General features: G+C 39.9%; 1 protein-coding gene across 3 annotated transcripts in view; it reads left to right on the forward strand.

The window, feature by feature from the left end:
* The window catches only part of DENND5A (DENN domain containing 5A), a 78,487-nt gene that overhangs the window by 24,190 nt on the left and 39,026 nt on the right, over nucleotides 1-15,271 (forward strand). For all 3 annotated transcript variants that reach the window (XM_081938948.1, XM_081938946.1, XM_081938947.1), the window contains exons 5-9: nucleotides 4,695-4,882; nucleotides 5,571-5,891; nucleotides 9,718-9,933; nucleotides 10,917-11,151; nucleotides 13,987-14,137. In XM_081938948.1, the coding sequence (XP_081795074.1) occupies nucleotides 4,695-4,882; nucleotides 5,571-5,891; nucleotides 9,718-9,933; nucleotides 10,917-11,151; nucleotides 13,987-14,137 (1,111 nt within the window). The remainder of the gene's footprint in view (nucleotides 1-4,694; nucleotides 4,883-5,570; nucleotides 5,892-9,717; nucleotides 9,934-10,916; nucleotides 11,152-13,986; nucleotides 14,138-15,271) is intronic.

Consider the following 15,271-nt stretch of genomic DNA (forward strand, 5'->3'; position numbering starts at 1 on the left):
TGATAGCTAGAAAGATCAAAGTCAAATAAAAACACCCTAGGACCACATTGCTGTTACAGTAACAATGCACAAATATACAATAATAATGCATCCCCATTCCTATTAAGAAACATCTGAATCTCAATTCATTAGGCTTGAGTAGATGAATGAATCCATCATTTGAGTGAAGCTTTTCAGTTACTGATACATATTTATTAACTGTACTCATTTGCTAAGCCATGATTTGTATTAACCAGGATTGTTAATTAGGTCTGAAATATCCAAAGTCAGTCTTACAGTTCAGCAGAGTAATCATGCTGGTCTTATTTAATGGTTTCTATTAATTTTCCCCCTTCTTTTTTCACTCTTTGTGCCTTGAAACTTTGTGGAAATGACTAGAGCATTTGGTGCCTCCCAGTTGATGCTCAGATTCAGCAACAAAACTGTTAGCAGCAATAGATGTCAGCCTTTGCTTCCTTATTCTTTTGATAGCCTGATTATAAAGGGGGGAAGCAGCTAAAAATGTTGGCCCAATCCCATGAAATCAATGGAAGTCAAATAAGCACACAAACAAACAAACAAACAAAAGGGTAACCCAATAGTTTAAAAAAGCTGAAGAAGGCGTTTGGGTGAGGCACAGAACCAAACCAGGAATAAGCCAAGAAGTGGCAAATTATTCATTCCCATTCACATATTAAACCATAGTAATAGTCAGTAGGCGGTGCGATGGGTCAGTGGTTAAAGAGCTTGTCAGCTTGAACGTTTGAGACCAAAATACAGACCAAATACAGTTTGGCCTAGTACAATAGGCCTGAACCAACTGAAACTTATAGGAGTGCAGAACTGTTTTCTATATCCAGACCTAAGTAGCATCTACTACCCAACAGTTCTTTTTCATTCTTTTTTGCATCGATTTGAAGGTGTATCATTTGATACTATTATTAGTATTAATAATAATGCCTTTATAATGCCTTGGTGAGGCCACACTTGGAATACTGCATTCAGTTCTGGTCGCCACGATGTAAAAAAGATGTGGAGACTCTAGAAAGAGTGCAGAGAAGAGCAACAAAGATGATTAGGGGACTGGAGACTAAAACATATGAGGAACGGTTGCAGGAACTGGGTATGTCTAGTTTAATAGAAAGAAGGACTAGGGGAGACATGATAGCAGTGTTCCAATATCTCAGGGGTTGCCACAAAGAAGAGGGAGTCAAACTATTTTCGAAGGCACCTGAGGGTAGAACAAGAAGCAATGGGTGGAAACTAATCAAGGAAAGAAGCAACTTAGAACTGAGGAAAAATTTCCTGACAGTTAGAACAATTAATCAGTGGAACAGCTTGCCTCCAGAAGTTGTGAATGCCCCAATACTGGAAGTCTTTAAGAAGATGTTGGATAGCCATTTGCCTGAAACGGTATAGGGTTTCCTGCCTAGGCAGGGGGTTGGACTAGAAGGCCTCCAAGGTCCCTTCCAACTCTGCTATTGTATTGTATTATTATTGTATTATTATTATTATTATTATTATTATTATTATTATTATTAATAATAATAACATCCATTATAATAATTATAATTATAACGATATTTCATTATTTATATATTTTACATATATACATTATCTTATATATACTTTAATTATTTTATTACTAATACATACGTATTTAATTATTTTATTACACACATACGTATTTTTCGGAGCATAAGACGCATCTTTTTCCCTCAAAAAAGAGGCTGAAAATCTGGGTGCTTCTTATACACTGAATACAGCATTTTTTTGCCTCTTGAACCCCCCCCCCCTTCACCAAAATGGCCTTGCATAGCTTGTAGGAGGCTTTCAGAGAGCTACTTGGGGCTGGGGAGGGCAGAAATGAGCAAAAAATGGGCTGTTTTTTGCTCAATTTTGGCCCCCCTCCCAGCCCCCAGGAGCACTCTATAAACTTCCTAATGCCCTTTTTTTTGACAAAAAATGAGCCTGTTTTTGCGAACAACTGGCCATTTTTTGCTCATTTTTGCCCCCCAGCCCTCCAGGAACACTCTACAAGCCTCCTAAGATTCATGCTCTTTTTTTTTTGAAAAAAACGGGCCCATTTTCACGAAAAACAGGCTGTTTTGGGGAGGTTTGCAGAGTGCAAAAACTTTTTTTTTTAAATTTGTCTCTTCAAAACCTTGGTGCGCCTTATACTCCAATGCGTCTTATACTCCGAAAAATACAGCATATACATTTTGTCATAGAGCTTACACACTACCATTACAAGACTAGACAAAAGAAGTATATGGTAAATAAATTTCTGAACCAAGCTTCAAAGTTAATAATAATGGTACTATTATAACCTCTTTAATGACTTATATTAGATCGGAACGTGAAACTCATAGGAGAATATTTTAAATGTGATGTTTTATTATTTATACTCATTAGATTAAGATTGGAGTTTGTTAGCTTTATTTGGATTGTGTAGCATAAAAATTATATTAAAGTTAATCTTTAGGAGCTAAAGGTAGTTAAATAAAGTATAGTCAGGGCTGATTACTGAGCCTACAATTACTAAAGACATACAGTGCTTCAGTGTTGAATGAAAGTTCCTGCTAAACTCAGGAATACTTTTCAAAATTCTGTATATTTAAATATTTTAACTCTTAAGTTTTCAAGTCTTCTGAATAAAGGCAGATGATTTTTATGGTTGTTTTTAAAAACTACCTTAATAAAATTTCTCCTTGCATTGGCTAATTACTTATGGAAGCTATATTGTATTTTCAATCTTTTACTAATAGATAACAGCATGTTGCATCAGGTAATTAGATAATACCTGAATAGAAGTCTACAATGCTTACTAAAAAGTAATCCCACCAAGTTCATTAGATACTGAATTAATAACCTTTAGTGAAAAAAATATTGATAGAAGTCACTGAGTTTTCCAATTATCTCTTTATTAAAATATTCAAATTGAGCTTAATATCATTTTTAGAGGGTTTTCAAAGCAAAATGTGGTTTGGTTTTTTTCAGATTTCTTCTACATATGCTAAATATATATTAAGATTCGAGAATAATATTTCTGGGGCAGGAGTTGCATCAGGACTAGTGTTATTGGTGTATTTGCTATGGCTGTATTTGTTCTAAATTGTTATCCAGGGAATGCATAATGACAAATGTAGTGTAGTGACAATGTATCAGCAAGGTGCATGTATTCAAGTACTGCATGGCAATAGTTTGGGAGGAAAGAGGTGCCTCAGCTGTCACATATATTCCATAGCTACAATACTATAATTGTGAATGCCAATTCCTTCTGTGTTTTTTTTGCATTAATTAATGTAAGCTTTCAAATCTGCATTTGACCTAAATATAAATATTAATTGTATTCATAGTTTCACATCTCTGTGTATATGTATTAGGATTGTTTTTAATCACTTACTTCCTCTCCCAGTTTAGAGCACAGTATGCAGCTTTCTAGCAGTTCTGAGAAATAACTGTTGAGCTGGTGAAGGAATTGTTTCTATCTTAAAATTTCTTAAATTTCTTGTCTCAACAGTGTTCTCCTCTTTTATAGTGCTTACCAGAGTTTTAGTTGCTCCAACCATGATTTCCAGCAATCAGATTCTTTTCCCCAGGTTGTATAGGATCCAAGCCAATGAAATAGTTTCACCAGTAGACTGATAATACTATAGATTCCAAACATATTCTGCGGGATAGCAACAGAAAGTATAGTTGTTCCCTCCTTCAAGATCATACTTCTAGGTATGTTGAGCTCAAATGATGTCATTGGGACCTGTGATACATTCATTGTGATTGATCACATTTCTGAGTGGTGAGATAAAATACATCTATGGCTTAGCCTACAGTAGTTAAGCTATGTGAACATATGCTGATTATGCGAATTAAAATAAAGGATGTTCTTAAGATTAGTACAATGATATTATGAGTAGGCTTTATGAATATTGTAATTGAAAAACCCCAGGGGGTATGACTTACTCCATTGAAATTACAATACCTCATAGCAGATTTCTTGGATTTGACAGAACCTCTATCCTTTCACCCTGCTGGTATACTTGCAATACAATAGATCAGTGGTGGGTTCCAGATCCCGTCGCAACTGGTACACTGCGATGGGGCCGGGCGTCTACTACAGGCATGCACCTGTGCAAGCCTGCGCACCCACTGCCCTGCGACACTCCAGCTGCTCGGCGGAGGTTGCACAGGTGCCGTATGCTGTGTAAGGAACAAGGGCGGGCAGGTTGGCCCTCCAAAGCACCGTTCCGCTACCGTGATGGCTGCTCCCAGCTGCCACCAGTACGCCCGTTCCGGGACATATTGGCCAGAACCCACCACTGCAATAGATGTTAAGAGAAATAAAAGATTATATGTCTCCATTCAAAGCAAGTTAAGATAAAAATGGCATCCTTAATTCTATGCAGTGTTTTAAAGAAAAATACTTATTTTCTTATTTATTATTTGGATTGTACAATAGTATGTATATTATGCATACATACATTACATACATAGTACATAGACATATAAAATACACATTTTATTTCATATTTAGTGCCTATTCTTTAACAACTTTAATATTTAATTTTTAAAAATAAAAACAATTCAATCTTTTTTGCATTTTTGTTCAAGCTATTTGTTTCCTAGAAGTCAGTGAATAAATGCTTTAAGTTTGTGCCAATCAAATTTTGAGGATAATTTTCAAGGGATTGTTTTCAATTGATCTGCTTTTTTAGATTACCAGAGACTGATGACTGTGGCAGAGACAATCACAGCACTGATGTTTCCATTCCAATGGCAGCATGTCTATGTTCCCATCCTTCCGGCCTCTCTCCTACATTTTCTAGATGCTCCTGTCCCATATTTAATGGGATTGCACTCTAATGGGCTTGATGACCGGTCTAAACTGGAGCTCCCTCAAGAGGTGAGAAATTATTTATCAAGCTTAATTTCACTGCTTGTTCAAAGTTAAAAAAAAAGAATGCTGAATTCATTTCAAATGTATTTTTGCTGAGTCCTTAGAAGAAGAGTGATAGTTTACTAAGGGAGGAAATGCCTTGTAACCAGGATCACCACTCATTTATTCTTTCCTCAACCGCTTCAAAGCCTCATTATTTGCTTAATAGGACAACCACTGTTATGATTAGCCCATGGCTTATCAATATATCAGGAGGAATTCAATTTTCTTCTGCTTTCTGTTGCTCTGTTGATGGAGGGAAAAAACAGCCAGATAGTATATTGCTGCCATTGGAAATCACTGTGGAGAGGGTGAAATGGGAATACTTAAATGTTTTTGCAACAAAGGAAATATCTATTTTTATATTGAGTATGGAATACTTGTGATCCTTTAGATCAATGGTCCTCAATGTGGGCTATATTTTTAGATATAATTATAATAATCATGTCAGCAACTACAAGGCTAGTTACAGAGGTATATTAGAGGAGGGGGGCATAAGAAAAAAAGGGTTGCATTGTTTTACATTATTTTTGTTATTAAATTTCCATGTCTTTCACTAAATAAAGACATAGTATGCATATTTCAAACAGATGCTGCTAAATGTTTAACCTCTGCTTATGATTACTCTTATCTCTCTTCCTACTTTAATTTTTAGGCAAATTTATGTTTTGTGGATATAGACAACCATTATGTTGAGTTGCCAGAAGACTTGCCTCAATTTCCAAATAAGCTTGAATTCATTCAGGAAGTCTCTGAAGTACTTATGGCTTTTGGGATTCCACCTGAGGGAAACCTACATTGTAATGAAAGTGCCTCCAAGATGATGAAAAGTCTCAGGACCTGTGACATAGTATCCGATAAGAGAAATGGCAACATAGGAGGACCAACTATGAATTCTTATGAACTACTGAAAGAAAATGAAACCCTAGCAAGACTGCAAGCGCTTGTTAAAAGAACAGGGGTTAGTCTAGAAAAGGTAAATTGTGTAATAGTTACAGGAGTTCTGCAACAGTACATGCATGATTAATATAGGATTGTTTGGAAATTTTATCTTGAACTAACAGCACCATCCTTGGTGGTCACATGAATGTTTTAAATCAGTCAGTCCCTGGACAGGGAGTCAGAAAAGCAAGTTGATTAGGGTGACAACGGAGACAAAATCCTGCTCATGTTGTATATGTGTTGACATTGCACATGTGCACAAAGAGTCAAAGCTTTGATCACCCAGCTACAATTCCTCCCTTGCTCCCCCCTGCCCCCCATGGACATTGCTGGCTAATTAGCTTTATTCCCAGTCCACTTATATACTGTCTACTAAACTTAAAAGTTTGCTACCTACAAAGTTAATAATGAGATTGTTTCATTAATTTGGTAAGCATTTTCTCACCGAATTTTCAGGGTGTCTTCCTCCTAATTTTTGTTCCAATTTGTCAGTGGCTAGGTACCAGTTAACTATTTCTTAGATGTTGACACAAAAAAGAGTGCTTTTCTGATATGTCATTTTTCCTTTTTATTTCTTTATTAAGAAATAAGGAGTAAGGACAACCTGTTTAACACTCATAACAGCACATTTTGGTACTAAATAACATGTGATATAATTGATAATGTATACTGTAAATAGCCTATGTATTCTCTTCTATTAGAAGGCTTATGTGGAATAATGATTGGAAACTGGCTACTAAATATATCAAATATGACTGTTTTCATCTTCTTTTTTTAAAGACAAATAAGTAAAATCTGATTAAGTCAGGGGAAAAAAGTATCACAGAATCTTAAAAAAGAAGTATGTACCGTGTTTCCCCCAAAATATGACATGTCCTGCTAATAAGGACAGGCCTCGTTTTTGAGGTAGTGTAAATATACATCCTCCCCCCAAAATAAGCCCTAGTGAAAGGGTGCCGTGGCAAGTACAGGAGAAAGCCCTTTCCTTCCCCGGTCACCTCAGCGTTTCTCGGCTCCTTAATCGGATCAGTTGAGCTGATCCAGCTGCCATTCAAAAAACAGCTGATTTGCGGGTGCTGCTCAGGCCATGGCCTCTGGCAAGTGCAGCTGCTTTTGCCATCGATTGCGGCCACAAAAGCAGCAGGAGGCCAAGTGATGCACCCCACGCGCCTTGCAGTGGCCTTCTGAAGGGTACAGTAGCAGCAGCTATCCACAATTTTTTTTTATCATTATTTCGTCCCGACCCACGTGGCCCAGTGAGCCACATGGATCGGAACAAAATATAGGTAAAAAAATTGTAGATAGCTGCTGCTACAGTACCCTTCGGAAGGCTGGCTTGTGTCTCCTGCTGCAAAGGTGGCTGCCCCCGAGACTGCTTTTGGGAGAGGAGGCAAAGGGGAAGCAATCAGCTTCATCTCACCCTTGCCCTCAGCCCCCCTTCGGCTGAGCTCAAGCAGAGAAGTGGCCCGCAGGGTTTCAGGAGCAAAGTTGAGGCTGACAGGAGACAGGGCAGGGGGGAAAGTCCAGTGCGGCCCCAGCGCTCTTCTTTCCTTGGAAATGGAAACTTGGGAGTGGGAAGCGGCATTCCCAGGAAGGGTGAGTATGTTGGTATTTGTATAAAAAACACAAAGCAAGGGAGTCAGCAGCTGCGCATTAAGGAGCTTTGTGAAACATTACACCTACACGCAAAGTTTGGCGAGGGAGGGAGAAGAGATACTTCCCTCTCTTGGCAGTGTTTTGCTTGAAAATATTTGAGAATCAGACCAGAGAGAAGGAAGAATGAGCCCTGCAAGGAGATGCTGCCGCCTACAGAGACACACAGAGTGAAGTTCATTGAAGACCTCTCACAAGCCAGCCCACAAGACTATCTGAAGATGGAGGGGGGGAGATTTCCTGAACATTGGCAGCGGTCATTGTCTTCTCACAAGGCTTCTTCCGACATCCCCAGTTGTATGGATTTCCATGCCTTCCTTTACAGGATGTTGCTTCGCACCTGGGACATCGGAAGAAGCCCTGTGAGGAGACGCCGCTGCCAATGTGCAGGAAATCCCCCTCCCCCCAACTGCAGATCATCCTTTCAAAACGTAGTTTCACCAGGATGAAGAGGTGGCTGGAGGTGGCGATTGCGTCGGGTTGGGCTTTTTTTGCAAGGCAGACGATCTGGGAAGCAAGAGATTTAGGAAGCCTGGGCTGGCGTGGGGCTGTTTCTTCAGTGAAGCATCTGATTTATCCCCAGGGGCGAACGTTTCGCCTTCATCATTTCTCTGCCCTGGCTCGGAAGCTGCAGAGGAAGCCTGCCATGCCTGGCGAGGGGGGGGGGGGAGGAGAAGTGACAGCAAGAGGAGCCATGTCTCGCTCCACACCTCTCACTTCTCCCCCACCCCACCTGCCCACCCGTCTTGCTAAAGAGACGATGGGGAAGGGAAGCAGCCTGAATTCTGTTAGCATTGGGGCGGAGTGGGAGGAGTTGAGCTACAAGATACGCATCCTACCCGAGACTTGCAGCTACATCGTGTTCCTCACTGTTTTGTCCAGGCAAGTTGAACTTGCAAGATTTTTTTTTACATGGTGCTTCCCTGGACAAAACAGCGAGAAACACGACGGAGCTGCAAGTCTTGGGTAGGACGTGTGTTTAGCAGCCCAAATCCTCCTACCCCGCCCCAATGCTAACAGAATCCAGGCTGCTTCCCTTCCCCACCATCACTTTAGCGAGAGGGGTGGCAAGTGGGGTGAGGAGAAATGAGAGGCATGGAGCGAGATGTGGCTTCTCTTGCCATCTCTTCTCCCCCCCTCACTGAGAATGGCAGCCTTCCTCTGCAGCTTCCAAGTCAGGGCACAGAGGAGGCAAAATGCTCACCCCTGGAGATAAATCAGACACTTCACTGAAGAAACTGCCCCACGCCAACCCAGGCTTCCTAAATGTCTCGCTCCCCAGATTGTCCCCCTCGCAAAGAAAGCCCAACCCAATGCAGGACGGTGACAGGACACGTCAGAGCAATGCCAGCTAGCTGCTCGGCCGGCGCAAAGAACAGGGAGGGAAGGCAATGGGGGCGACAGGACATGCAGTCCCATGCTTGCCGCCTCCTGCATCCCCAAAATAACAAGACACTCCCCCCCCCCCCGATAATAAGGGCAAGGCCATATTTCGTGGGTCAAAAGAAAATAAGACCCTGTCTTATTTTCGGGGAAACACGGTAGGATAAAAACATTTTAATAGAAAAAGATAATTCAAAATTTAAGATGACCACCCTCTCTCCAAAGGAAAAGATATAAAAAAAAATTAGAGACAGTATATACCAGTTAGTCTAATGTTTCCAACTCCTGCTGAAATTTATCTTGGAGATTTTCCTCCACACAGTACATCTTACTTTTATATTTGTGGGGATATCCATGGATAAAAGGTAGAGGGGCAAACAACAATGCACATGTCATGTTATCATGCAAATGCCACAATTTACATTCTTGGATCAGTTATCAGGATAATTTAAAGAAAGGGGGCAGGCCAGGACAAAAATTTGAATTGATGCTACAGATTGAAATTGCTTGCATATAATATATAGTTCCTGATATCAACTAACATCTGTCACATATTCTCACATACTTAAACATAGACTCATTTTTCTTCCCTCCTCCTAGTAGGAATATGAGTATGAAAATCTAAATATTTTGTAAAGACAATTTCCCTTGGACTCTATTTTTGTATATAGATGCAGTTACTTTATATTTTGCCTAGCAATGTATAAAACAATGGAATACTATCTGGTAAAGCTCTTGTCATTTCAGTTTAAGTAGCACTTCTACATTTTGATTCCTCAAGATAGTAAAGTTGAACCACTATATGAGCATTTCTTTCCTTAAAGGTTGAACTTCGAGAAGAGATGAGTAGCAAGAAGGATCTGAAAATGCAGTGTGATGAAGAAGAATTAAAGATTTACCAGCTCAACATTCAAATACGGGAAGTTTTTGCAAATCGTTTCACTCAGATGTTTGCAGATTATGAAGTATTTGTTATTCAGCCCAGTCAGGACAAAGAGTCGTGGTTTACTAATAGAGAACAGATGCAGAACTTTGATAAAGTGAGTATGAAAATATATATTCTTAAAATGAGGAAGAGGATTTATACAAGTTCACGGCAAATGTACTATAAATGTACTATCGCTTGTAAAAGTGGAAATAGGAGATCTGAAATGGGGTACAGAAAGATTATTTTAAAAATTCTTGAGAACAACCAGTGATACATTTAAGTTTCATAAGAACCATGTGATAAATTGTGGGTGGCTATGCCTTATGAACAATAAGAAATGGTATTGTTCAAATGAATCACAATATATTTCTACAAATTATAGCTCAATGTTTTGTTTCTTTCAAATACTACTCATGTTAGTAGATCTATTATTAAGATTTGAGGAAAACATTTAATGGCTATATCTGCTGTAATATATTTGCTGTATTAGTTGTCATGGCCGCATCCAGAAGGCTTATATGAGAACATGATGGCTTAAAGTATTTTTCATCCAATAGTAATTCCCTTCTTCTTTGTATATTGTTGATACAATTCCTGAAATGTCACAACATTTTAAAGGAAGAGATGCTTTCACTTTCTGCTTGAGTATCTTCTGATCAAGGATGTATATAAGATTCATGTTTGAAATCTTTGATTGTTTACTAACTAAATGGCTAAAGATCTGATTTCATTTGAAGCAGTTTTCTTGTATGTACAGTTTGGTACAGGAATTCTTCCAGCAAAATAGAAAAGTGCAGATGTTATAATTTCCATTAATTAAAAATTGATCAAGGACAGTAACTGAATCTTATAGTAAGTTGTTTCCAAACGTTTATGATTGTTGTCACTTCCTTTGTAAGCATTCCAATGTTTCTTAGAATTATACAATTCTAGCAGTTGGAAAAACATAGAATCTTTAATGTGTTTCAGAATGCATTGTATTTAGAATATGATAAAATAGAAAATAACTTCAGCTGAATGAAAGCATTCATGTCATTTTTTAAAAAGCGATTACAATTTAAGGAAACATAAATACCGCTTCTTTCATTTTATTAGGCATCCTTCTTGTCTGATCAGCCTGAACCTTATTTGCCTTTCCTCTCAAGATTTTTGGAAACGCAGATGTTTGCTTCTTTCATTGACAACAAGATTATGTGTCACGATGGAGAGGATAAAGATCCTATCTTGAGAGTGTTTGATTTTAGAGTTGATAAAATAAGATTGTTAAATGTTCGAACACCAACTTTGCGCACATCCATGTATCAAAAATGCAGTACCATTGATGAAGCTGGTAAGAGTTGCAAATTTGAATTCTATTTAAATGTAAGAGGTACAGGACACTAATGATGTACTAATAAAACTTGGCTACCGTGTTTCCCTGAAAATAAGACATGCTCTGCTAATAAGCCCAATCGGGCTTTTCAGAGCATGCGCCATAATAAGCCCTCCCCTGAAAATAAGCCCGCCCCAACTATTTAAGTGTATGCACAACCGGTCCGCGCCATTACCACTGTACTACCACCCGGTACAGCTTGCGGGACAAAAAGAGGGCTTGCTGCAAAAACAGCGGCAGGTGAAGCAAAGTGCTTTCACCCCACGCCCTTCCCTCCCACTTAAAAAGAGCCCGCCCCAAAAACAGCGGCAGGCCAGCAATGCGATCACCCCCTCCCACCTGTTCCTTCTCGCGCAAAAAAACACCGCCCACCCCAATGGTAAAGGCAGCCTGCCTGGTTCCCTTCCCTGCCATCCCTTTAGCAAGGGGTGGCAGGTGGGGAGGGGAGAAGCAAGGCGCGCCTCTTACCTTTCCAGCTCCATCGCATTCCTTGCCCTTTCGTCCATTGAATCCCCCACCTCACCCCAATGATAAAGGCAGCCTGCCTGGTTCCCTTCCCCGCCGTCTCTTTAGCGAGGGGTGGCAGGTGTGTGTGTGGGGAGAAGCGAGACACACATCCTAGCGCTACCAGAAACTGACAGCTCTGCTGCGTTCCTCGCCCTTTCGCCCATTGAATCCCCTTGTAAAAAAAAACTTGTGAGTTGAACTCATGAGTTTTTTTTTTACAAGGGGATTCAATTGGTGAAAGGGCGAGGAACGCAACGGACCTGGAAAGGTAAGAGGCGAGCCTCACTTCTCCCCTCCCCACCTGCCACCCCTCGCTAAAGGGACGGCGGGGAAGGGAACCAGGCAGGTTGCCTTTACCATTGGGCCAAGGTGAGCGGTGTTGGGCCGCGAGATGCACCTCTTAGCTTTCCAGCTCCGTCGTGTTCTTTGCCCTTTTGCCCATTGAATCCTGGATTCAATGGGCGAAAGGGTGAGAAACGCGACGGAGCTGGAAAGCTAAGAGGTGCACCTCGCTTCTCCCCTCCCCATCTGCCACCCCTCATTAAAGGGACGCGAGTTGAACTCATGAGGTATTTTTTACAAGGGGATTCAATGGGCGAAAGGGCGAGGAACGCGACGGAGTTGGAAAGGTAACAGGCGCGCCTCGCTTCTCCCCTCCCCACCTGCCACCCCTCGCTAAAGGGACGGCAGGGAAGGGAACCAGGCATGTTGCCTTTACCAATGGGGCGAGGTAGGCGGTGTTGGGCCGCGAGGCACACCTCTTACCTTTCCAACTCCGTCGCGTTCCTCGCTATTGTGTTCAGGGAAGCCCCTGGTAAAAAAAAAACCTTCTCACGATTTCAAGATATTTGATTGAACTCGCGAGAAGGGTTTTTTTTTTAACCAGCCGTTTCCCTGAGCACAATGGCAAAGAACGCGAAGGAGCTGGAAAGGTAAAAGGCGCGCCTCGCTTCTCACCTGTCCCAGAAAATAATAAGCCCTCCCCTATAATAAGCCCAAGGCCATATTTTGTGGGGCAAAAGAAAATAAGACCCTTTCTTATTTTCGGGGAAACACGGTCCTATTCACTTGTGTGTATTTAAAATGCAACTGCAGCAACATTTTAAAATGATAAATTGAGTAAGCAAGACTTGAGTTTAGAAGATTTTAAAAAAAGAACAGGTAAGAAAAGAAAATGTACCTACAACTAATTTACATCTATATCATTTATTATATCTTTCTAGTCATTCTGCTGGAGGTTCCTTGAATAGCTGTCTTTATCCACTTATAGAACAATTATTAATTTTATCAAAATTGTTATCACAGCCTCTCATTATTTATTATTTGCCTACAATACTTGTACTTTCTCTTCCTGCATTCACTATGCATTCACTAGTTTATTTCATTATTTCCTTTCTATGATACATTTTAATTATCCATTACCATCATTTAGTTGACCCATATCCAGAAGCCATCACAACCCTTTTATCCTTCAGTAAAACTCTCAATATTTCATCATAAATAATGAACTCAGTCATGCTTTTAGATTTATTGCATTTCTTTTCCATATAGAGACATGAATAGGCTAATTATTTAACCATCTATTTGAAACAAGTAGACTTTGTCTAAGCAACTATTCACAAAAATCACCATTCTCATTTGTTCTTAGTCTCAGCCCAGTTAATTTTTTGTACTCTCTTTCCTAATCACTAAGTAAAGTATTTTTTTTTCTCCTCGATAATATTCATTCAGAATGTTGCATAGTTTCCTCCGAAAGCTTACTCTGGATTTACCATTATCACTATTTTGGGGAATGTAACATGTAGGTTTCACAAACTTATGGATTTCTACTCTCTTATGTACCCATAACATCCTAGAAGACACCAGTTCATACTTTATGACTTTGTGAAAACTTTATGAAAAAGTTTCCCTTCTCATCGAAGAAGCTTCTTCAGTTCTAAGTTCAGTTAGAACTGAAGAAGCTTCCTTGATGAGAAGCAAAACGTTATCAAAGAAAAAAAAAACAAGAAAATCCAGTTGCCTTTTAATCAAAGCACTTTTGGGACATGCATACCAAATCATAATTTTCAATAAAAATAGGGTCAATGTGTTTTAATGAACTACTGCTTGCAATATAATTATATTGAGACACTCCTTTTTATGTATTTGTGCAGAATATGTATTTCTAGCAGTAATGTCCTAATTCATATTTTAGGATTTAGATCTTCATTCTTTTATTTCACAATTTAACATCAGCTATGCTAAATAATAATATGGTTCAATGTTTTATTTCCCCCTCCCTCCCAGAAAAAGCTATCGAGTTAAGACTGGCAAAAATAGACCATACTGCAGTCCTTCCTCATTTATTAGATATGAAGATTGGACAAGGAAAATATGAACCTGGCTTTTTCCCCAAGCTACAATCTGATGTACTTTCAACAGGACCAGCAAGCAATAAGTGAGTATTGTATTGCTGTATTAATATGACATAGGTGACTGAATCGGCTTCTCCCGATTGACTTGCAGTAATTCAGTGTGTTGATGTGGTGGGATCAGAGGTGGTATTCAGCCAGTTCTGACAGATTCTGGAGAACTGGTAGCAGAAATTCTGAGTAGTTTAGAGAACCAGCAAATACCACCTCTGGCTGGCCCCACCCTTAATCTATTCGCTGCCTCCCAAGTCCCAGCTGATCGACTGGGTCTTCTTTTGTTGCCCTGCACAGGAGAACGGAGCTGGAAAGCAAGTTGGTGTGGTGGGGAGAGAATGGGGATGTTGCAGTATCCTTCCCCTGTCACGCCCACCAAGCGACGCCCACAGAACCGGTAGTAAAAAAATTTGAATCCCACCATTGGGTGGGATATAGTCTGGATTCCCAGGGGGAATGGTCTACATTCCAGAGGGCAAAGAGGCAGTAAAGCATGGAAAATTTGGTCAGGAAAAGACTTAAGAAGGCTCCTCCCTAACGTTTCCCAGAGTATATCTATAGTGTTGCAAATAGTAGCTTTAGTTTGGCAAGTCTATAAATGAGAAACAATAAAAGAAACTTCTCAGAACTAGCTCCACAATAAAGGAAACTCCCGGGTTTCCATGTGTCTTTCTTAATTCTTACGACCTGACAATCAATAGCACATGATCATCTGTATCCAAGTGAAAAGGAGGAGCAGCCAATTATGAAACCCTGTGGTCACTGCAAAGGTGCCTGGGGAATGCTGATTTCCTTCTATGTTTTTCTCTTCTCCGACTTCCTCCCTCCTTTAGTATTTTCACAAGGTGCAAAAAATAAAGAACAGAGAGAAAGAGAGAGTACCTGTTCTTCTGGAGTCTGTATAGAATTTTAGTTGCTGTTCCACAGCTGGGTAAAAGAGTTTGTTCTCTGTCAAGGGGCTTTGATACAGCTGATGAGGGAAAGTTTCACCCTAAGTCAGTTTTGGAATAAAATCAACTCTCCTATTCTCTTGCCCTGCTGTCGCAGCATACCATCACAACTCATTTGAGCCAGTTAAGTGTGTTATGCAAATGCAGACATTGTCTAGAAAATGAAATGTTTATTAATTAAAATGTAAAAATTTAGGAATTGTAATTAAAGTAGAT

This window comes from Natrix helvetica (genome assembly GCF_964273705.1).
Source record: "Natrix helvetica genome assembly, chromosome: 1".
NCBI classification, from domain to species: Eukaryota; Metazoa; Chordata; class Lepidosauria; order Squamata; family Natricidae; genus Natrix; species Natrix helvetica.